This window comes from Actinia tenebrosa, unplaced genomic scaffold (assembly GCF_029948245.1).
Source record: "Actinia tenebrosa isolate PJP-AT-01 unplaced genomic scaffold, QUT_ActTen_1.0 PGA_scaffold4__44_contigs__length_22323623, whole genome shotgun sequence".
Lineage (NCBI taxonomy): Eukaryota > Metazoa > Cnidaria > Anthozoa > Actiniaria > Actiniidae > Actinia > Actinia tenebrosa.
Genome location: NW_028292581.1, coordinates 1,965,018 through 1,987,893, shown reverse-complemented (window position 1 = coordinate 1,987,893; position 22,876 = coordinate 1,965,018). Strand labels below are relative to the sequence as shown.

At 38.1% G+C, this 22,876-nt stretch overlaps 2 protein-coding genes across 3 annotated transcripts; both read left to right on the top strand.

Annotated features, from left to right (window-relative positions):
- Positions 1 to 69: 69 nt before the first annotated feature.
- On the top strand, positions 70 to 10,507 carry LOC116290059 (dual specificity tyrosine-phosphorylation-regulated kinase 4). The gene is made up of 20 exons (XM_031697041.2): positions 70 to 227; positions 578 to 696; positions 1,291 to 1,341; positions 1,444 to 1,520; positions 1,834 to 1,908; positions 2,679 to 2,747; positions 3,046 to 3,123; positions 3,693 to 3,713; positions 3,831 to 3,869; positions 3,953 to 3,981; positions 4,303 to 4,355; positions 4,734 to 4,795; positions 4,899 to 4,955; positions 5,093 to 5,158; positions 5,653 to 5,709; positions 5,806 to 5,896; positions 6,410 to 6,514; positions 7,140 to 8,470; positions 9,653 to 9,730; positions 10,088 to 10,507. The coding sequence occupies exons 1-20, from the start codon at positions 169 to 171 to the stop codon at positions 10,103 to 10,105; spliced, it is 2,535 nt and encodes an 844-aa protein (XP_031552901.1). The 5' UTR covers positions 70 to 168; the 3' UTR covers positions 10,106 to 10,507.
- A 1,420-nt stretch (positions 10,508 to 11,927) lies between these two features.
- Positions 11,928 to 22,574, top strand: LOC116290054 (prolyl 4-hydroxylase subunit alpha-2). 2 transcript variants are annotated; one of them, XM_089036918.1, is made up of 12 exons: positions 11,928 to 12,395; positions 14,222 to 14,562; positions 15,130 to 15,181; positions 15,834 to 16,060; positions 17,014 to 17,184; positions 17,583 to 17,653; positions 18,286 to 18,385; positions 18,492 to 18,545; positions 18,778 to 18,843; positions 19,693 to 19,761; positions 20,611 to 20,707; positions 21,063 to 22,574. In XM_089036918.1, exons 1-12 carry the CDS (start codon positions 12,065 to 12,067, stop codon positions 21,131 to 21,133), a joined length of 1,650 nt encoding a protein of 549 aa, XP_088893044.1. In that variant the 5' UTR covers positions 11,928 to 12,064; the 3' UTR covers positions 21,134 to 22,574. The 2 variants fall into 2 exon arrangements, with proteins under 2 accessions (XP_088893044.1, XP_031552894.1); XM_031697034.2 differs by lacking the exon at positions 11,928 to 12,395 and adding an exon at positions 13,485 to 13,714.
- The last annotated feature ends 302 nt before the right edge of the window (positions 22,575 to 22,876 follow it).

Sequence of the window (22,876 nt, the reverse complement as noted above, 5' to 3'; positions counted from 1 at the left end):
TTCCCAATCCTCCAACACAATGGACATCTGTTTGGGATCCCTGTGCATTAAGGTTAGCTAATAAATCGGGAGCCTAGGTACTAATACGAAAAAATGGCGGTCAAACAACATCGTTGAACAAAGAATGAAAACCTCCAATGAAAAACGAAAACTTCTCCTTTATGAGGAATGGAAGGACTAAATGCCAGGAGCAAAAGAACTTGTGGAGCTTTCAGGCCAATCAAAGGGTAAGTTACATCGTTTAGTAAAAATAACTGTGGAGAACTTTGAAGTTCTTACTTGAAAGGAGAAACGTTTGATTCGTGTTCACAATTTCCAAACCTGATTTTGTTACTTCACTCTTTAGTGATAATTGTGCTTTTTGCTTTGAAAAATATGTGCAATATATTTTTCTATGTTGTGTTACATGTAAGCTGCTGTAGTCTTATTTTGAGATACGATTCATCAAGTGTTAATTTAATTAAACTTATATATGCTCGTCATGATCACATGAGTTTTATGAAAGCTCGTCTTTTTGCTTCAAGCAAACCTTTGGTAAGTAGTCTTATTACTAAGCTTATTTGTCGTTTGATTCCAGGTATTATAACTCTGATTATCCAAAGCGTGTACCACCGGAACGATTTGTTGCATCACGTCTAGTTGGTGGACTAAAAGATTTGTTTTCACAGTTATCAAACAGCAAGAAGGATATAAAAAGTAAGAGTCAAAATATTAGCAAGACTCATAGTAAAGATCAATCAAACATTTGGCAAAGACGGAGATTTGTCAGACTTGTCTAGTCCTCCAGGGGCAACAGAGGGGGTGGGACAGACTTTTTCCCTTTCTCCAGACTAGTCTCTTATATTTTCCAATGTTTTCCCCATCCTTGACTAGTATATTTTCCAATCTTAGCCCCCCCACACACACACTTTTAGGGTGCTCCTCTGCCCCTGTCCTCTTTTTCAGGTTTATGTTATAAAACTCTTTAAATAGTCAGGTATTTCCCTCTTTTAGCTGGTCATCATGTACAATGTGGTTAAGTGGGCTGAAAAATATTTAGCAATTCTAATCTCTCCCAAAAGAAAATATGGAGCACTTGCTTTTCAGTTGATAAATTAATATCCTTCTACAAAAACTCGCCCTTTTATAACACACATTTGACTCTTCAAAAGTATAGAATTGTATTCCTTATTAAAAAGTGTCTTAAAAAGGTTTTATTTCACTCCCCCCTTGGATTAGAGAGGGTATAAAATAAGTGAGTATACTTCACCTGAAATACTGTATTTAATGATACACAATTTATTGTTTTAGCTAAAGAACGTCCTAAAGAAAATGAGAATGGAATCATCCACTCCAAGCCAGGTACATAACAATAATAATTTTTAATACCTAATTTATAAAATATAAAATAATTCTATAATTTCTAGAAAAGCATTATTTTAAAGGTTTTTGTATTATTTTCAGTTCCCAACCTTGCTGGGAGATATAAAGTTTTACACCTCATCGGTAGTGGACAGTCTTCAATACTGGTTGCTGCAGAGGTAATTCTATTTGTTTTTGTTAGGATTTGCTACCATATCTTAAATTACTTTTGGCTATTTAAAATATCAATAGCCAATGCAATAAATATGTTGAAAAAATGCCCCTCAAAACATTTGAAATTGCACTTCCTAGGGTCTCAGTAAGACTTTTTGGTGGGCCGCCTTTCACTACATGCTCCTGCCTTTGGCAGTCGTTATCACATCAAGTTTTCCCAGTTAATGTGTCCTGACAGTAATCTTTATGTGTGTTTTGGGTTTTTTATTACCACTTTCATTTTTCAATTCCCTTATTTCCTTCCTTTCATTTTATTAGGATCTTCACCATCCTACCAAACAAGTAGTTGCCATCAAAATTATGAATTTAGACTACAAAACCCTTGGTGCTCAGGTAAGTTGAAGAATGGTTTTATTTTTTTTTTCCAAACAGTTAATTCATCACAGATACAAGAAGTATATATATATATATATATATATATGTGTGTGTGTGTGTGTGTGTGTGTGTGTATATATATATATATGTGTATATATGTATATAATATTTGAGATATAATGCGTGCACTGATTGGTTGGCTACAGTGTTTATATCAGAGGACATAGACATGCTTGTGCAAAATTGCTCAAAAATATTTTATAAAAGCAATATAAAATGTCTGCTTATGTCTTTGTACCGTGATATAAACACTTTGGGAGATGTAGAGCACTCAGAAAGCAAGAGAAACACTCAGCTACGCCTTGTGTTCCTAAGCTTGCTTCTCCCTTGCTCTACAGCTCCCAGCATGTTTATATCACAGTTAGAGACAATTTTTATATTCCTTAAGTATAGTCCTGATTGGATAAACTGAAATCTGTCTTGCAGTGAATAACAGACAATTATTAGGCAATGCAGGGCTTAAGATAATGGCCTATCAGTTACCAGTCATGATCACAGGCCAAATTAGTTTGAGCTTAGTCATATCTCATTTCTGATTTGTTGAAATGACCAGCAAGGCAAAAGTTTTACTGGACCGGTCCCAGTTCTGGCCGGACATTTTAAGCCCTGCAATGTAGACAAGCCATTAATTTTAGCTGTGGACTTTGCTTAACCTGTCTAGTATGACAGTTGTGTGCGCTGTTAATTCTACTCTAAAGCTGTATAATCTTTTTGGTTGCATATCTTAGGAAGCTGATTGCATCCAGCAGCTTAACAGAGCTGATCCATTGAAAGTCTCAAGGATTATACGATTATTGGTAGGACTAATTTTGTATTATAAATGAAAAAGCTTAGTTAATGTGTGTATTCAATCAGTCAGTCGGTCAGTCGATCAGTCAGTCAGTCAGTCGGTCGGTCAGTCAGCCAGCCAGACAGCCAGACAGCAAGCCAGCCAGCCAGCCAGCAAGTCAGTCAGTCATGTTCCTATATCTTTTATGTCTTTCCACATTTTGTATATATAATTTTTTAAATATTTTCTTATACTTTTTATATGCTCCTATATCCCCTCCCCCCCCCCCCCCATTTTTTATTGAATTATTTTCATTTCCATTTCAGAATACGTTTATATATGATGATCATTATTGTATGGCATTTGAGCTTCTTCACCCAAAACCTTTACATCAATACTTTCAGGTTTGTATTCTTTTATCACATTGTATTAGAGTATAGTTGTCATATTAGTGGGACATTATACTGCCATAGACCTCTGGTGTAATGATTCCAATATTCTCTTGAGAATAATAATTCTTTGCATGGGTTGTGGCAGTTAGGTGGACTGCGAAGTTTCAACCCCTAATGCTAGTCATCAGGCAATGGTGTAGACTTGAAGATTGTCAGTCTGCCAGTCTGGCTCCTTTGAGAATCGCGCCAGGGTTGTGATTAGCTGTGCCTGGTGGGCGTGACTGAGTGATTTTGAATGGTCGGTATCCATGCTTCTCAATTCTGCTGTCCATATTGATGTTGTTGGGGTGGAGTCTAATTTGGATGGCTTCTTTTACTGTGTGTGTATTTCAACAGCTTGTTGCAAAATTGTTTTTTTTTAGTGCCACCAGTCAATAACATAAAAGGTACCAACTAATGTTTTTGATTGATGGCAGTGAAAAACTAAATTTCAGCGTGCAGCTTGTAACTATTTGCAGAATATCATTGTTATTATTGTCATTAATGTCATTTATATTTTTGTTACATATTGTGTTTTATAGAGAACAGAACTTGATTCTGAGGTTAGTTATTTTCCTAAAAAGTCATTCTTTTAGTCTTCTCTCTAGTCCATCTTTTTTTCTTTCTTTTCAATTGAAAACTAAAATTTTAAAGTGTTTCTTGTTCATTTACACAAACAGGATGAAATCTTTGAAAAGCTCAAAGAAGTGACCACTCAGGTTTGTTTGTTTGTTTTTTATTGAAAGGATAAATTTAAAGATTGTTAGTACTTTTGAGTAATTACTCTTATTTTGTTTTATAGATTCTTGGAGTATTGGGATTTCTCAAAAGGTAGGGATTATCAATGTGCATTTTAAACAGCTGCTATCAGGGGTTTCATTGAGTTTTGAAATGATAGGCATTAATTGAGCTATGTAACTGCAATGATAATAATAATAAACTTAATTTGATGAAGGTATACAATTTATCAAAGATAATATTCAATTGGCCTTTGAAATAATACCTTAGTATGCAACCCCTGAAGTCTTACAAAACAGGTTAAATTGGAGGTTAATCATTACGAACATTTTTTGATTTATTAAGTAGTGGTTTGTGAGCAGTTGGAACGAGAAATGTGTCCATAAAATAACCCAGTTTTTTATCTTCTTGTAGAGAAAATGTCATCCATGCAGACCTGAAACCAGAGAACATTCTCCTTGAATCAGGTACTAATTCTATTAAGTTACCATACTTGAGCTCAATCACTGTTTCTTTTGATGCAACATAAAAAATATTTGAAATGTAAAGCACGAGCTGATTGGCTGGCTACTGTGTTTGTATCAAAAAATTGACAAGGTTGCACAAAATGGTTTGGAAAAATATCTTGTAAAAGAAATATAAAACAGCTGCTTATGTCTCTGTTTTGTGATATTAACACTCTGGGAGCTGTAGAGCACTCGATAACCAAAGAAACAATTGGCTATGCCTTGCCTTCCTAACCTTGCTTCTTCCTCATTCTCTACAGCTCCCAGAGTTTTTATATCACAGTACAGAGACATGCATGTGTGTTTTGTATTCCTTAAATGTGACATTCTTTGTACTAGGTAGAAAAATGAGAATCAAGGTTGTTGATTTTGGGAATGCTATTCGCTGGGTTCATCAAGAAGTGAGTGATCTATTGTCTATGGTTTTAAAGTATAGAAACCTTTAAGAATGCAATTGAAGATCATCCTTCTTCACTCCATATGATCTATTTTGTTTTGTTTCAGATGTCACTGTATTATGATAACTTCGAGCTTCAAACTTTACTCTACCGTGCACCAGAGGTAATAGTGTTGTTCTCTATAGCCTTCTAGCCATCTAAAAGAGGTTGCTAATTTGTCTGTTTATTTTTTTTTAAATTAGAGACTCCCTACACCTTCATAGATGTTGACCATCATAATATCAGGTTTTTCTTTTCCAGGTAATGTTTGGAGTTCCATTTGGACCAGAGATAGACATGTGGTCCTTAGGCTGTATAGTTGCTGAGGTGAGGAGTTCCCACGGGAATCACAAAACAAACAAACAAACACATGAATCAAACAATTTTTCTGGATGTCTACACATTACTACTTGACATAACATTTGATCAAGGGTGTTTTCACATGAGAATCAGGAGGAACTTATCCAGTATCAGGAGGGGAGTCAAGCTGACTTGTTGGTAAAATGCACTCCTCTCTCCTCTGAAGTCCAATTTTTGAAATCCAGTCACCGCATATTAGCTGAGTTTGTTGGTTCTCTGACCCTTCAGATGAGGGCTATTACGCCTAATTCAAACTGGTTAGTGCTATGTTCCAGGGTCATACATGGACTGCATAGTTGCTGCCAGAGGCATCTTTGACCCTGTTGAGCTACATCACTTCTGTATTTGTGCTGCTGAATAGTGATAGCATAACTAGTTTTCTTTTCCTTTTATCCCAGGATCATGTCTATATTATCCCTTTCAGAACACTAATCCAAATTTCCAAATTCTTCTTTTCTTAGCTCTACTTGGGTGAGCCACTGTTCATGGAACAAAGCAAGATGGGCATCTTACAGGAGGTTTGTAAAAATGAGAATATCTGTAGTTAGTCATGTTGTCAACCTGTACTGACTCATTCTTTGAGTGTTAAGAACTGTTGTTGTCCTCTTTTTCAGATGGTATCTGTACTTGGCCCATTTCCACGAATTCCTTTCCAGTCTGGAAAATTTTACTCCGAATTTGCTGGTTTTATCAGCTCAAAATCAGGTAAGTAGTTCGTCTCTATTTTCAATGGTACCTAGGGTCTAACACTCAAATGGTAAGGGCAACATTTTGATCGACTTTCAAATGGTTTCTGCAACTTTTTGAATGACTCTCAAATGGTTTGTGCAGCATTTTGACTGGCTCTCAAATGGTTTGTGCAACTTTTTGACTGTCATTCAAATGATTTCTGCAACATTTTGGCTCACTTTCAAATGGTTTCTTCAAAATTTTGAATGACTCTTAAATGGTTTGCGCAAAATTTTGACTGACTTTCAAATGGTTTGAAAACATTTGACTGTCTTTCGAATGGTTATTGCAACATTTTGACTTTCTTTCGATTGGTTACTGCAACGTTTTTGACTGACTTTCAAAAGGCTTCTGTAACACTTCAAATGGTTTTGCGTATAAAATTTCTTAGCACTTTTAAAATTAGAACCAGAGTTAATAGAGCATTATCTACTAACTGTGTGAGAACCCAGTTGAATACATATATATATATATACTATTACGCCTCAGGTCCACTTGTTCCATCCCTGGAAACAAGATTAATGAAGAAACTACACAACATGAAAAACTTTACCTTCGCCAATTTTCTTTCTGGTTTACTGCAGTATAATCCAAGTGAGTTGTTTTTATTTTCACCGTCCTTTTTTCGATATCATTAAATTTTCCCGTAGCATTACTTTTCTACTGAACAAAAAAATTAGACCTCTTTGCCTTGGGATTAATGTTTTACCATTTTCGGACCACAGCTCGAGTATCAATTCTTTGTTTAACGGTTGAGCATGATAAGGCAAATGAGAATAAAAAGGGAATAAATCATGTTTTCAAAATAGGAAAATATTACACCCAAGCTTTATGAAACAAATCGAGCCCCAAACTCTCAACATTATGGGACTATTGGTTGAATGGCTGAAAACATTGCATCGTTAATTGCCAGCAACGTTGCAGAAGTACTCGGATCTCGATTATATACTTCGCTAACGTTGCTGGTAATGTTGTGCGCAACACTCATAGAAGTGTACACATGGTCTAATTTTTCAGTCGTGTGCAACATTACAGAAGATCTTCTTTCTACTTTTGCCGACAGCGAGCTTGCAACAGCCGCAGAGATAGACACAGGACTGAGGCAATTTTGTTGTTGCGTGCAAGAACTTCCGCCATTTATACTGCCCTCACGTTTCATTTTTCTCCTTTTTAATTTCTCTTATTAAGCAAGGTTTTCTTGTATTTTTCTTTGTTGTAGACAACCGTTTGACCCCAGTACAAGCAGCATCTCATCCATTTCTTGCCTCTCACTTCCCTTTCGCGGAATTCTTAACAACAGAAGACGAGCTCCAAGGTCGATCAGAAACTCGTCGTTCAGGAATACTTCTGACTCCATCTCAGTACACATACCGTCCAAACATCGATGATGATATTCGTCGACAGCACCTCTCGTCTCTTGACCTACTCCATTGCGGAACAAGAGGCAAAAACTCCCTGGTACCAAAACGGACTAGCACCCCTCCTGTGGGGCGAGTTGTCCCTCTGGTAAATTATGGTAGAAGTAATTCAATTGATAAAGAAGACACCAAGCGACATCTAAATCAAGGAATATCAGAGAGACAAACTACTGAAACTCAAGCCACGCAGGGTTCTGTGTTGCAGGGTGGCAGAAACAGCACTCAGAAAATAGGGCAAAAATCCGTTTCACTAAAGATCGAGGAAAACGCTTTACCTATTCCATCTAATATATTGGAAAACAAAAATGGCAGTCTGTTACACCAACCCGCGGGAAACACGCGAGTGACTGAGGGAACGAAGTTTTTATTGGCCAACGAAACACAAGGTGTGGCTCCTTTTAACATACCAGTTACGTCGCCTGATGAACGTCGCTATCAAAGGAGTTCAGAGAAAATCGTTAATATAAAAGCCCAAAACTCAAATACAATTGAATTTCACGAAAATCCTTCCCAAAGTAATGATGCATTAAAAGATACAAGTTACGAGTGCCTTGAAGGTGGCATGGCTGACAGTAGAGATAGTGATGCTGTTGAATCCAGGGAACGAACTGAATATCACCGCGATAAAACATCGTCTGCCAGGATACGAATCTACTGTCGCTCAAAGAAACCCCGAACCAAGAAAGATTCTATCTTACAAGGCAATGAACTAAGTCTTTCAGACACAGGTAGTTGTTCTCATATTGCTGAAGGAGATTTTGTACTTTCACAGGGTCAATCATTTCAGGCATCTTTGAGTTCAGACTCCTATCTACCAGAGTCGTATTCAAAACTCGAAACAAGTCGTATGTCGTACGCGACGTGTGACAGAAGTAAGGACGAAACTGGCGAAGGTTATCAGACAAATAATCGATCCACGTCTCCGTCTATTAAGATGTCAGATATCAAGAACAGTAGCAGTAGTCGAAAGAGAAGTATGTTATCAGACGTTTCGTCTTCAATGAGTGATGTTTTTTCCTCTGATAATGAAATCTCCGAGTCGAGATCGCAAAGAGGAAACTCATCGAAGAAAAATGTCAAATTACAAGAACTGGAAAAAGCAACAACAGAGAAAACGACTCGACTAAAGGAGGTGAGGACTGTAGCAAAATGTATTATATACTTATATTTAAATCAAAACTGTTTGTGTCAGCGACGCATATAATCCAGAGGTGAGAAAAAATGAAATGGTTACAGGGTTCGTGGTACTCCTTGAAATCCTTGAAAAGCCCTGGAATTGAAAACTCATTTTCAAGTGCACTCGAAAAGCCCTTGAAAATAGCAATGTTGCTGGATACTCCTGGAATACTCCTTCAAATTGTAACGTTCTTGTAGCTCCAATGACGGCAAGGCGTTGGTAACTCGTGCTGAGCTTCAAAACTTTTAAAGTCATTGTTAAAATGAAGTCAATAAAATAATTTTTTTTGTCTCTATGAATTATTAAGAAAAAATTCAGAGACAAAATGGTCCTTTAAAATCGTAATTTTGGACCTTAAAAAGTCCTTGAATTTTGCGTTTGAGATAAAGCGTGAACCCTGTGGTTAGTAAAGGGAATCTTGCTGTATGCCAGAATTTATCCCTTATTATTAAACAGCCAATCCCAATGCAGGGAATCTGTTGTATGTTCGACAGTTTCTTTCAATCAGGCATTGCGGTGTTTTGAGAATTTCTTGTCTAAATTCCTAGGTGTTTTCAATGGTGTGGGATAAAATAGTCATGAATGCTTTTTCATGGCACACAATGGAAAATCCCACTTGCCACTTGTATGTAATAGTTATACAATGTTTTCTCGTGGCACACCATGGAATATCCCACTTGTCACTTGTATATAATAGTTATACAATGTTTTCTCGTGGCACACCATGGAATAACCCACTTGTCACTTGTATATAATACTGTTATACAATGTTTTCTCGTGGCACACCATGGAATATCCCACTTGTCACTTGGATTTTCTTAGGAAACATACTTTCCTGAAGGCTCTGGTATATAGAGTTTTTGCACCATCACGTGACGGTAGCCATGTTGGATGGCAGAAACAACACAATCATTTTAAACGAGAAAGCATAAAACTCCCGAGAGGAAAGGGATTTTATTGTTCTGACATCTAACCACAGGCAGTCCAAGCAGTATTATGGGCGCCGGCACGTGATGGTGCAAAACCTCTATACTAGAAGATATAATTCATGACTCGTAGGATATTCCATTGTATGCCACAGGAAATTATTGTATAACTAGTAGTATGTTCTAATGTTATTGTCAATCCTCTTTATAGCAAGGAGATAATCAACTTCATTTAACACCGAAAAGAGCTCGCTGTTCACTAAAACTAGTATATTCACACGAAAATGACGTAAGTATGTTTTGAACACACCAAGAAATAATCAGTGAAGATTTGGCACTTGGTTAATTATACTGTATACTGCAGGTGTAAAGTGTTATCCCATCATCACCGTTATTAGCATTAGTATCATCATTATTCACCTTTATCACCACACAATCACCACCACCATCATCATCATCACCATCATCCTCACCATCATCATAACAGCCCCGAAGTCAGTGCAAAGTGTGAATAGCGCTATCCGATGGATAAATCCTTTCCCAGTGGATAAGTCAATGCTGTCATACAATAAATTTACCCATCGGACAGTGCTATCCCACCCTTCGCACACCCAGGCCCTAATTTTCAGTTGTTTACTATTTCTAGGAGGTGAATCTTCTCTAAGCCCAACACAGTGTAAGCAGGTCTTCTCGTTGGTAATCTGTGATGAAGTCAGAATTTTAGTTCTTTTATAAACAGACCAGTTTATAAGGAAACAGTTTTATATATTTTGTATCATACATATTTTTAACCATATCGATAGATATCTTTTACAGATGTTGTTCCCATATCAGCAAAAAATACGATTAAAACACACTCTGAACACAAGGATAGAAACGTGTACACAGATCGAGTATCTTGGGCTCGTTGCACAGGGTATTTACAAGGAATATAGTTCATTTTCTCTTGGTATTCATTTTTACATCAGTAACACTTCTCGGGCGAGAATGCAAAGTACTCTGGTGGGGAAAGGATGCATTCCTCTCGCTTTACTAAACTCATATAAAGAATGAATCTAACAATGAATCCGCTTGTCTAGTGGAAACTTGATTCTCACGTCACCCTTCCTGCCTAGAAATGCTCAGAAAATATTGCGACATTTCCAAGAACGCAAAACTGATTTTTTCCCTAATGACAAAATACCCCCTTAGCAATTTTCGCCTTCTTTGTGTATTATTCGTTTCACCTCATAGACTGAGATCTCTCCCTAAGCGGTCCAGGTTTTTTACATTATCTGTTGCATTTCGACGCATCAGACGTCTCGAACATCAAATCCTATTGATATTAGACCTCTGTGAATGAAATATCTCAGAGGTCGAGGGCGGCGGTAACAAACCTTGACTACCTCAAATGGATCAAACAAATTGGGTACATGTCTGAACCGCCAACCGCATTGTTGTCAACTTCTCGACCGAGCCTACGCCGGGCCTACTCTCACAGTAAGATTTTCTATCAATTTAAAAAAACAAGCAGGATAGGGTTTATCATTATTAGTAACTGAAGGAAAGCTGATACATGAGAAGTGCGGTCTACAGTGGAACTGGCTGAGACAAGTTGAACAAACTGAAAAGACGACACTTAGCCGCCCGGGGGAAAAATCTTTATTACATGACCAAACATTAATGACATTTTGCGGCAAATTGGCTATTATTTTCACATGCAAAACAACTGACTTGGTTTTGCTTAGTGTCTCTTGGTTTTGCTTATAGTGTCTCCCGCAGCCCTTTTAGTCTCTGGAGACTATTTTGCTAAACGAAGGTGATAAAATATACCTCTTTACCTTGGGCGTAACGTTTCCCCATTTCCGGCCACGCGTCAATTCTCTTGGTAAAAGATTCTTTGTTGTATCCATAGTCATTTGTCGTCTCATGCTACTCTAGGAAATGACAAATGGTCTTAAATGGGAAAAGATTACGTCCCAAGATGAAGAGCTCTACAAGGGAAAATGTTCTACCAAAAGGGTTACAGATTTAGAGGAATCGGTAACAATTCTAGCACAACTCTGCGTTTCCACCACCCCGCCCCTACCCATCCATCAGCAAACATTGGGGAACTAACATTAGAGACTTCAAGAGGCAAGTGAGAACGGATGGAGTAAAACGTGAAAAAGCGCACGCATTCTGAAGCCATTAAAAAAAATGTCACTTCAAAACTAGCCGTTTCATTCATTATTGGTGTTAAAAGAATGAATTTGAACGAAATCGCATTCAGGTACCTGTTGAATTGAAAATTCCACACGAAGTTTACTTTGTCGAACAAATTTTTACTCAAATTCTGCCCTTATTATTTGTAAAAGATATTCTTAGTGACTCTCGTCATTTGACTTTTGACACGAAAATTTTCTGGTATGAATGATTTGGATTTTTTCTGGCTGAAATTTAAAACCTTGGCGCATGCGTCGTAATAACACAATAAAAAAACTATTGTATTTACCAGACGTCAAGGACAGCGAATGAACGATTCTTAAAATCACACGTGCAAGAAATCAGAGATATGTAGTCTTCATTGCGAATTGTTTCGAGAATTCTCGATTATTTTAAAAACAAATATTCTAAAAGTCTTTGAAAAACCCTGCTTTGTGATATGGCGAAGTGTTGGATAGTATTATTAACGATATTTAATGGAATAGTATTGAGTACAGCCGAGGTCTTCTCTGCTCTTTCACATACAGAGCGAGTTTTAGGTATAGAACTGGAGTTAATCGATGCATTGGACGCTCATATTAGACAACAAGAGACACAACTCAAAGTTCTTAAAGATTTTTCGCGGGAAGTACGAGGGGCAGTTAAACAAGCTGAAAAGGAAGGAACCAGTTTTTTAAGTCATCCTGTGAATTCGTATCTTATGATTAAAAGATTTGTAAATGAGTGGCCATCGATTGAGAAAACTGTCAACCAAGAATCTACAGAAGAAGGTAATATAAGGAGTTCTTTAATATATGAACCATATCACGAACATTTGGTTTATTTAGCCGTAAAATCTTTAAGTAGTTATCTTAACATTTTCTGGTGAATGCACTGTCGCGCATCTCTCGTGAAGACTTCATATTGTATATTCTCCATCGATCACTTACTATCGTTTACTAAATCACTGATAACCTTAAATTAAGCTCTATAGTTAAAACATAAATGCTGTTTGGATTCATGAATTTTGAATTTCAAGTAAATCTTCTAAATTTTACGATAACTAAATGCGAAAGCTAGCTTAGTAGTAATTTCGATTGGTTTGCTGTCAATATTGACCTATTCATTCATAGGTAATCTTACATCGTAATCTTAAAAGTTTAATGCGTTAAATGACAGAGTTTTTTGATTCACTAAATACAAGCGAAGAACCAAATGCGCGATAGATATTCTGTAGTAAACTAGATCGCGCGTGGATGTATAGGTAGACTGAACTGGAAGGAATTTCACAACATGACGCTTCCTCTGATATTTGACTCCACGTCTCCTTGTGTTTATACAACTTTACCATCTCCAAACCGAATATTGACAATAGCTGCTACAGATCACCCTTTATTGCAGTGAATTATTGTCTCATGTTTAAAATCATCAAAGTAAGGCTAATGGGTCAATGGCAAGGCAAATTTGGCCTAAATCCTGTGTTATGCTTTCTTTTGACATACTCGGAATATCCCACTCGTAACTCGTATTTTCTTGTACTAGCTGTTGCATAATGCAAATGAAATGCTGCGAGTATGTATAAGATAATATCAAAAATGTTTATGGTATGTAATGTCAGTTTCCTCTGATCTTTTTCTTTTGTGACATTGATTGTCTTTCTCTATTCAAGTGAAAGAGAGCAACCACAATGGGTTGTCATTTGTTTTGATTTATGCCTCACTGGGCCCTACCACAATAGGTAGATCAGTATTTGTCACCAAAATAGGAGATGGATTATTTGTTGCCTCAGTTGGCAATCGGTGTGATATATTACGTGCATCAATGACCGACTGTTTTGTTTTGTTTGCCTCAATGGGTGAGGAAGAGCAAGCTCTGTCAGTCAGAAAGTTGTGTGACAACCTCTCGGTATCTGGGATGGTTTGTCTTTTAAGTGCACTCAAGTACATGGTGCCTCCTTCTGTAAGGATCTCATCTATGGTGGCGGCAGTACAGCATTTGATTAGCAAAGTCTGAGCACATAACAGCACAGAAAAACTTATGAAAAAACATTGTCTTCCCCGTGAAATGTCACTAAATCGTTCATGACCTTGATGAATGCTTCCAACAATAAGTAAGTTTGTGTTTGACATAATTAGAGTACAAAAAAGAAGGCTTATTTTATCTTTAGGGAGCGAACCTGTGTAAACAGCAAATCGAGCAATGTGCTTTCAATGTAACACAAATTCATGATAAAACACGCTGAACAAACATACTACATACTCCGAAAATCATCTCGACGACCACAAATTGAGATTCTTTCTGGCATATAGTACACAGGGATCCTGAGTGTAAAGATTAGTCTTGCTGCTAGCCTGATGGCTCGCAGCAATATTATACTTTTGCCCTAAACATAAAGGTTCATGTCAGAAATTACAAGTAAAAAATACCAGAAAATACAAGTGTGCCTTTTGGAATATTCCATAATATAGTGTAGGAATTTTGATAGAAAACTAGTCCCAATATTTCACTAGTGAGAGTACCAGCTGCTCTAAACCATTGTATAAGTAGTATATATATGCAAATATATGTATATGTGTTTGAGCATATAGTTAATGATCCTATATTTCTTCTTTTCAAGCCATCTTATTAGCAAAACTTGATGTATGGAAAAGAAGATTTCCAGACGAATATGATTTAAAAGGAGCCATAACAGCCATCAAAAGACTGCAAGAGGTCTACTCACTAGAACCTGCTGATTTCTCTGAAGGCCGTTTCGGCAGCCATCACGGGTCTGAATACATGTTAGGCCCACGTGACACCTTTACTATTGGAAGATATTCATATATTGAAGATGATTTTGAGGCAACAAGACAGTGGATGTTGGAGACTCTACGTCTGATGGACTTGGGAATTGGAAATGAGACGGCTTATCCAGATAGGGCAGAGGTGCTAGATCATCTTGCTTTTGCAGAATACAAGGTGGGCTGTTATTATCCTTTTTATCAATATTGACCTTTCTGCTAGCGTGGTAGCCATGTTGTCTGGAGCAATATATTTTTGTCCCTCCAGCCTTCGACTGTATTCAATCATTTCAGGATGAGTTTGAATGGACAGAGACATGCCTTTGATGTTCATGTGAATAGATTTTTGCTGCTGATGCATGATTGATAATGTCTGTTTCTTAAACTTTGTTTATTGCATTCTTGAAGCTGCAATCACACCCTTAACCTGAATGAGGTGCGTGTCAGCTGTGACTTCAAATTGATGTTAGATAACAAAGGTCAGGGCATGGGTTACTTGCAGACCAAATTAGAATCATGTGTGTGTTGATTCATGCGTGGGCAGCTGTTGGAAAACTGGAGGACCCAGAAAAATCCCTTAAATCAAGAAAGATATCCAACGAACATATCATGCCAAATCCAGGAATATTAAATGTTAGACCCATAATACATAGCATAGCCAATCATAATGTAGGATTCCTAAAAGCTCACACAGTTTTATTGTATCCAGGTATATTTTAGTTAATATTTCTATTCTTTCTTGCAGACAGAGGATGTCGAAAGTGCAATGATCCATACACTAGAGCTGATCAAGATAAGTATGTAGCATGCTTTCACAAGATTACATTCTCCGACCATCCAGCCTATAAGGCGAGGCACAATTGGGAAATTTTCAACAATGGGAATACCTTATTATACGAGCTCTTCTGCTATCAACAGTAACTCCAACAGTATAACCACTGATGTAGGCTATCTTTTAGTTGGAAGGGGCTTTTCTATTCTCCCGGCATGGAGCAACAATAAAAAACTAATGGTTACAAGTGCCATTCTTTTTTAAAACATTCTTGTCCTCGTCATGGCCATAGCTAGAGGATAATTTGCTGACTCTACACTTGAAAAATTAATATAAAAGTGGATAGAGCATTCAGCTTGGGCGTAATGTTTTCTCATTTCAAACCACATGTCATTCCCTTTGAGGATAAGATTCTTCGTTTAATTTTCGTTCATATTTAAGTGTCTTCTAAAGCATTACAGGAAAGTAAAGTTAGAATGATTCTCAAGAAAATAACACTTGGTCTGAAATGGAAGAACATTGTGTCCTAGCTAAGGATGTGGGCTGTTCTCTCATTGCACAGATTTGTTCTTTAAATGTTCTGTTGACTCTTCCAACCCTCTGTAACAATATCCTCCCTTCCCCACAAATTGGGGAAAAAATAAAACTTGCCTCGAATAATCATGATTTCTTTACAGACCCAACAAATGAACGCGCTCGAAACAATGTCATTCACTATGGTGAAGTGTACGAAAGCAACAAGGAGCACTTTGAAGAGATAAAACGCCTAAGAAAAAGAAAAAGACCAAATGGAAAACATGGCTGGATGGGACGAAGACTCCAACAAAAAAGTTTGCAAGATGTGAACTGGCATATTGAGAGAGATGTATACAAAAGGCTTTGCCGTGGTGAAAAGCTTCCTAAGGTATGGAATGTACATGAGTCTTTGTTCTAGTCGTATTAACTTTAACTGTGGGTTGTGATTGCATACCTGGACATTACGTACCATGTACATGTTGTAAGCCTGTTTTTTATGCACCTATGCATGTGCATTATGTGCGAACTTTGAGAAGCGCTGCCATCAGCATTGCTGATGATATGATGCTGTATTAGGTTTTTCATGAATGTCAAAAGCCATGGTGCTTGGTATGTTAACAGTAGAAATGTCTACAAGCAAATGCTGTTGTTGCACAGTACTTGAAAGTTGGACTGGATATGCACATGTGCAATTTATCCCATGTCCCGAGGCGAAAATGCATGCACTAGTTTATGATTTTTAAAATAATATTCTACTGGATAATATGAATGACAGCAACATAAATTCACATATATGAGCATGTTACTATATATGTGTGTGTTTAAATCTCTAATCTTGCTCATGCAAGCAGAGGGTTAACGTTTCTCCTATGGTATGGCTGTGTTGCTTTTGTTTCTTCTGTTACTCTAGTTGTTGCTGTTTCTTTTGTTACTCTTGTTATTGCTGTTTCTTCTGTTGCTCTTGTTTTTGGTGTTACTGCTTTGTTTTGCAGTGTTGCTTTTATTGTTGCTGTTACTCTAGTTGTTGCTGTTTCTTCTGTTACTCTTGTTGTTGCTGTTTCTTCTGTTACTCTTGTTATTGCTGTTTCTTCTGTTGCTCTTGTTTTTGGTGTTACTGCTTTGTTTTGCAGTGTTGCTTTTGTTGTTGCTGTTACTCTAGTTGTTGCTGTTTCTTCTGTTACTCTCGTTGGTGCTGTTTCTTCTGTTACTCTTGTTGTTGCTGTTACGGTTTCTTCTGTTGCTTTTGTCGTTGGCGTTACTGTTATTGCTGTTCAGTGTTGTCGTTATTGCATTGGTCTTGTTATTACTGTTGCTGCATTCAGTCTTCGTTTTCCCCTGCAGTCTCCTCAAGACCACAAAAGACTCAACTGTTGGTACTTCACGGCAGACCCGTTGTGCACCATCAAGAGATGTGCTGTGGAGCGTGTGTTTACAGACCCTGATATCCTCATCTTTAAGGATATCATGTCTGACAGTGAAATCAATGAAGTTCGAAAGATATCCGAGCCTATGGTGAATACTGAACGAATAGGTCACTTGTATTAGAGCATTATTTACTACCACTACCAGACTCCCTTTTTTCGTTTGTTTAGTTTATTAGCACCAGTTGTCTTACTATTATCATGAAGAAATACAATTTCAATAAGGGAGAAAATTCGCGAAGCATTTTGGTAGTGGTAGTAAAATGACGGCATCATGCAAACAGCCTATTTGGGAACTTCTTAATAATATAGTAATAATCACTAGTGATATTTCAATGATCCCAAGCTTGAGCTGCAAGCTGTAATAGACAGCACCAGAGCAGCGTATGTCATACAATAGAAGTAGGAATGATCATCGTATCTGGATGATCGTAGGAAAAATTTGATGTCAACGAATATTAAAGGTTGAGGTGTTGCTTTTTTCTGTAGCTTAACAGAGCGACTGTACACAACCCACTGACGGGAAAGCTTGAAACAGCACAATATAGAATCAGCAAAAAGTAAGTTCTTGGGGTTTCTTTCTTCTCCTCCTTCTCTCTCTCATTCCTCTGTTTCTCTCCACCTCCCCCCAAAGTAAAAATAAATACTCAGAATTAATTTTATTCCTCTGGCATATTATTTTTTAAGGATAAAATTGGAATCGAAACTGATCATATATTGCTCCATGAGTGAATAACAGAAAAAACCTCTTTGCATTTAAGGGTGGATTTGACGGCGACTTTCGCGCCAAAAAGCGCGCGCTTGCACCCCAACTCTTGCTTTGCCACTCTGATCATCTATGCGCCTTGGGATGTCGTGATGTGGTGTCACGTTAAAAAACTCATGAATTTCTTTAGTTTTCCAACAATTTAGACAATGGCACTATCTGTATGAGTACCTCTCTTTATTATCATCCTAACCACGTAAAGGTATAATCATTTGCAGATATAATTACAAAGGCGGAAACGTCTGGGGTTTTAAGACCATGGGTGTTGGTCCGGCCGAACCACGACCACCAACCACGACCTCCGGCGCACAACACCGACGCTCTTACCAACTGAGCTAACCGGATGGCTTCATTATCACTGATTATCATGAACATCTCTTCATGACTATCGGTGCTATTTACTGTGTGTTTTTGTTTGTTTTCTAGTTGCTGGCTGACAAAGAAGGATGGAAATGTTATTCAGAAAATTGAAAATCGAATCGCAGCTATGACAAGACTAGACCTGCAGACGGCAGAAGGCTTCCAGGTCAGTGGGGCAGCATTGATGCAAACAGGCAGATCTTGTAGCACTTGTGTGCTTTGTATTTGTCAGGCAGTTGTATTTGATGAGATACTTTTGATTTTATTTTAAGGTTCAAAACTATGGACTGGCAGGACACTACGACCCACATTTTGATTTCTCAAGGGTAAGTCTTCACTGATTTAACCTCATTACCCTTCATGATCAAGTTGTATCAAAACCTGAAACAACCCGTGAGCTGTTCAAGGTCAGAACGGCTGACTCGCTGATCGAATCGGAATTTAGCGTGTTGGGCTTTTTTTCGTTTGTAGAGTCGAGAAAGCATCTGGAGCAACACCCACTCTTTGACTTTTAAAAAACGCACGATTTTAATTCTCATTAACGTATTTTCTCTGCAGAATCTGAGCAATTCATCACTCGGAGCTCTTGGGACTGGTAACAGATTAGCCACAGTACTTTTATATGTAGGTGCACTAACGTTTACTTTGCTTCATTCATTATACGCCTATTTCAAGAACGGTTGACGGAGCCAAAGGAGATAGGCGATAGGTCATTCCAAGAGGGAAATAAATCATGGGCCCACACCTAAATATACTAAATAAACATACTACAAACAACATTAAATTTACGCGTTCTTGACGAGAATAAGAAGCGAGAGACACAAGTCATTCCAGCTATTCTTGGAATGACCTATCTCTAATCGCCTATAGCCTGTCATCAACTTTGGCTCCAACAACTTTTTTTGAAATAGGCACATATAATTTTTGTTCCCAATTCTTGGGGTTGCATTTGACGTCATAGCCGCCATTTTGGTTTACTTTAACAAAATATTTGGTCTTGCTCCTTTTTATGTTATATCAACTGGAAATAGCAGCCATGTCTTTTGTCTGTTTATTTGTTTCCAATTCTTGGGGTGCATGTGACGTCAAAGCCGCCATCTTGGTTGACTTTAACAAAATATTTGAATTTGCTCCTTTTTATGTTATATCAACTGAAAATGGCAGCCATGTCTTTTGTCCATTTATTTGTTCCCAATAGTCTCCTTCACGGTTCCCTGCGCCATCTTGAAAGGTAGCCGGGCCTTTGCATTGAAGCGAGACGAACCAGCAGGGAACCGTGAAGGGGACTATTCTTGGGGTGCATGTGACGTCATAGTCGCCATCTTAGTTAACTTCGACGTAAGACTTGGTCTTGGCTTCCTTTATTATGCCAACTAACATGTCCACCATGACTTTTGTCGGTTTATTCTCATGAGAAGGGATGCACGCCGCCAATAGTTATTTAATGCTATTTCCAATTTGTATTGATTAAAGATGACTAAAGTAGAAGCCGGAGGTGCAACTGTATTCCCATATATTGGTGCTCGAGTCCTTCCTCAAAAGGTGAGTTGGTCTTTCAATCCCCTCCCCTCCCCCCAAGACAAATTAAGTCTGCTTGTCAACCCAAGGAGGGGTTGGTAGATCACCCTATAGGTTCACTTCGACCCTTCCAAAAAATCTCCACGCGTTATATCGATTAAAGCTTTACTTGTGTTATGACAGTACGTTGTCGCTCCTTCAGGACTTTGCAGTCCACTTAATAGAGGGTCTTCCCTGTATATGTGAGATACATATGAAATTTGATTTATAGTAAAAAGGTCGGTACATACGAGGTAGCGCCGGTCCGAGTAATAAAGGTTTGCAGGTCACTTAATAGAGGCTGTTTGCTGTATAGAGATTTGTTTTGCGGTAAATACTTAAAGGAGAAAAACGTTTCGGTACTTACGAGGTAGCGGTCGTGCAATAAATGTTTGTGAGCCGCTTAAGCCAGTGTTTGCTGTTTAGATATTTATTTTACAGTAAATGCTTATAGGAGAAAAAATAATTCGGTACTTACGAGGTAGCGGTCGTGCAATAAATGTTTGCAGGCCGCTTGATAGAGGCTGTTTGCTATTTAGATATTTATTTTACAGTAAATGCTCATAGGAGAAAAAATAATTCGGTACTTACGAGGTAGCGTTCAATGTTTTTACGTGCATTGATTTGCACCACCCACGCAACTCGTTCTAAATAATTTTCATCTCTTAATTTCAAAAGTTTTATTTGTGTACTACCCATCCATCAGAAAGCACTGAAAACTGTTCGAGAACCGCATATCACGGGTTTTTCTTTGTTTTTTGTTTTTTTTTCAAAATCTTTTCCATAACCTAGTTTTTGATGGAACATGTTAAGAAACGTGTCGAATGTTTTTAGGGCGATGCGGTGTTCTGGCACAACCTCTTACGATCAGGAGAGGGAGATTTTCGTACACGACACGCTGGCTGCCCTGTTCTGTCGGGAATCAAATGGGGTAGGTTTTGTCAGTTGGATGTTCGTTTTATTTTCTAGTTAGGGGTAGTTCTTGTCTGTCTGTCTGACTGAGTGACTGATTGACTGACTGATTGGCCCACTAGAACCTGAGTGTCTGTCTGTCTGTCGGTATGAGTGACTGGATGACCGACCGATGACACGAGGGTCGACTTATTTCCTACTATTGATTTAGTGGCAGGGATTATGCGTTGAAATTGTTGATGGTGTGTGACTTTAATAGTTCTGCAATGCTTTTTGCATGCTCGTACCCACTGCAAGATTCGTGATGCTGTTATCGTAAAGTCGAACAGTCAATATATCTTAACACAATTGTTTCAATCTTCTGTCCCACTCAGTGGCCAACAAATGGATACACGAGTATGGGAACGAGTTCACTCGACCGTGTTCGCTGCGATCAGACGAATGATGACCATCACCCGTTACCATAGATAATGGCGACTCACATTGACGTAGATATATATAGTAACGACACTCGCATCCACTAAATTAGACAGAGTTTACAATGCCTTTTAATTGAAAGAGATTTGTAGTATTTTTAGAATATTCAATTTTTATGTCGCGCTAAAAATTTTATAAAGGCTAATTTTGATAATTTTATACCCCCGCCACCTTAATGAAATTAAGAAATTTTAACCAACATAATGATTTATAATGATCTTAGAAGATGGGATTACATGCAGCGGGACTGGAAATTAGGTCACCGGCCGGGAAATAATGAAAAATGGAATTGCAAACCTGGGATTACCCCAAGGTTCATCACTGGGTCTGGGATGGAATTTAGGTCACGAGCCGGGAATTAATGAAAAGTAGAATTGCAAACCTGGGGTTACCTCAAGTTTCATCACTGGGTCCGAGATGGAATTTAGGTCACAGACCGGGAATTAATGAAAAGTAGAATTGCAAACCTGGGGTTACCCCAAGGTTCATCACTGGGTCTGGGATGGAATTTAGGTCACAGGCCGGGAATTAATGAAAAGTAGAATTGCAAACCTGGGATTACCCCAAGCTTCATCACTGGGTCTGGGATGGAATTTAGGTCACGAGCCGGGAATTCATAAAAAGTAGAATTGCAAATCTGGGATTACCCCAAGCTTCATCACTGGGTCTGGGATGGAATTTAGGTCACAGGCCGGGAATTAATGAAAAGTAGAATTGCAAACCTGGGGTTACCCCAAGGTTCATCACTGGGTCTGGGATGGAATTTAGGTCATAGACCGGGAATTAATGAAAAGTAGAATTGCAAACCTGGGATTACCCCAAGGTTCATCACTGGGTCTGGGATGGAATTTAGGTCACGAGCCGGGAATTCATAAAAAGTAGAATTGCAAATCTGGGATTACCCCAAGGTTCATCACTGGGTCTGGGATGGAATTTAGGTCACAGGCCGGGAATTAATGAAAAGTTGAATTGCAAACCTGGGGTTACCCCAAGGTTCATCACTGGGTCTGGGATGGAATTTAGGTCATAGACCGGGAATTAATGAAAAGTAGAATTGCAAACCTGGGATTACCCCACGGTTCATCACTGGGTCTGGGATGGAATTTAGGTCACGAGCCGGGAATTCATAAAAAGTAGAATTGCAAACCTGGGATTACCCCAAGGTTCATCACTGGGTCTGGGATAGAATTTAGGTCACAGGCCGGGAATTAATGAAAAGTTGAATTGCAAACCTGGGGTTACCCCAAGGTTCATCACTGGGTCTGGGATGGAATTTAGGTCATAGACCGGGAATTAATGAAAAGTAGAATTGCAAACCTGGGATTACCTCGAGTTCATCACTGGGTCTGGAATAAATTGTCTAGTATTTTACAATCAAATGATTAAAATAAAACCTATATTTTTAGCAATATTGCAATTGTCTTCATAAGAACATGAAAATTCAGTTAGATTATCTGCTTAATGAGGAAATTTGAACAATTTCATTCTGCGATTGGCGATTAGATTATTTCTTTGGGACGGAGACTTTGGAACTCCAAAGTCTAGTGTTAGGTGGAAGTCCTGAACTGAATTTTTTTGCATGATTTAAAAAATATATATTCCATAGTTTCAGACATGAATAAGAAGTCCCGACTTCCAACAAGTGTTTTCCATGACACATCTGAAGTACACACGATTTTTTACCCTTCCCTCCCCTCCCCCCACCAAACAC

Bases quoted from the DNA above. Each gene is read 5' to 3' on its own strand.
- LOC116290059 (XM_031697041.2), top strand. From the start codon at position 169: ATGGAAGGACTAAATGCCAGGAGCAAAAGAACTTGTGGAGCTTTCAGG. The intron at 1,521-1,833 runs GTAATTCTATTT...TCATTTTATTAG, and splicing joins CAATACTGGTTGCTGCAGAG to GATCTTCACCATCCTACCAA. The intron at 5,159-5,652 runs GTGAGGAGTTCC...TTCTTTTCTTAG, and splicing joins TAGGCTGTATAGTTGCTGAG to CTCTACTTGGGTGAGCCACT.
- LOC116290054 (XM_089036918.1), top strand. From the start codon at position 12,065: ATGGCGAAGTGTTGGATAGTATTATTAACGATATTTAATGGAATAGTA. The intron at 15,182-15,833 runs GTATGTAGCATG...ATTTCTTTACAG, and splicing joins ACTAGAGCTGATCAAGATAA to ACCCAACAAATGAACGCGCT. The intron at 18,844-19,692 runs GTAGGTGCACTA...TATTGATTAAAG, and splicing joins TAGCCACAGTACTTTTATAT to ATGACTAAAGTAGAAGCCGG.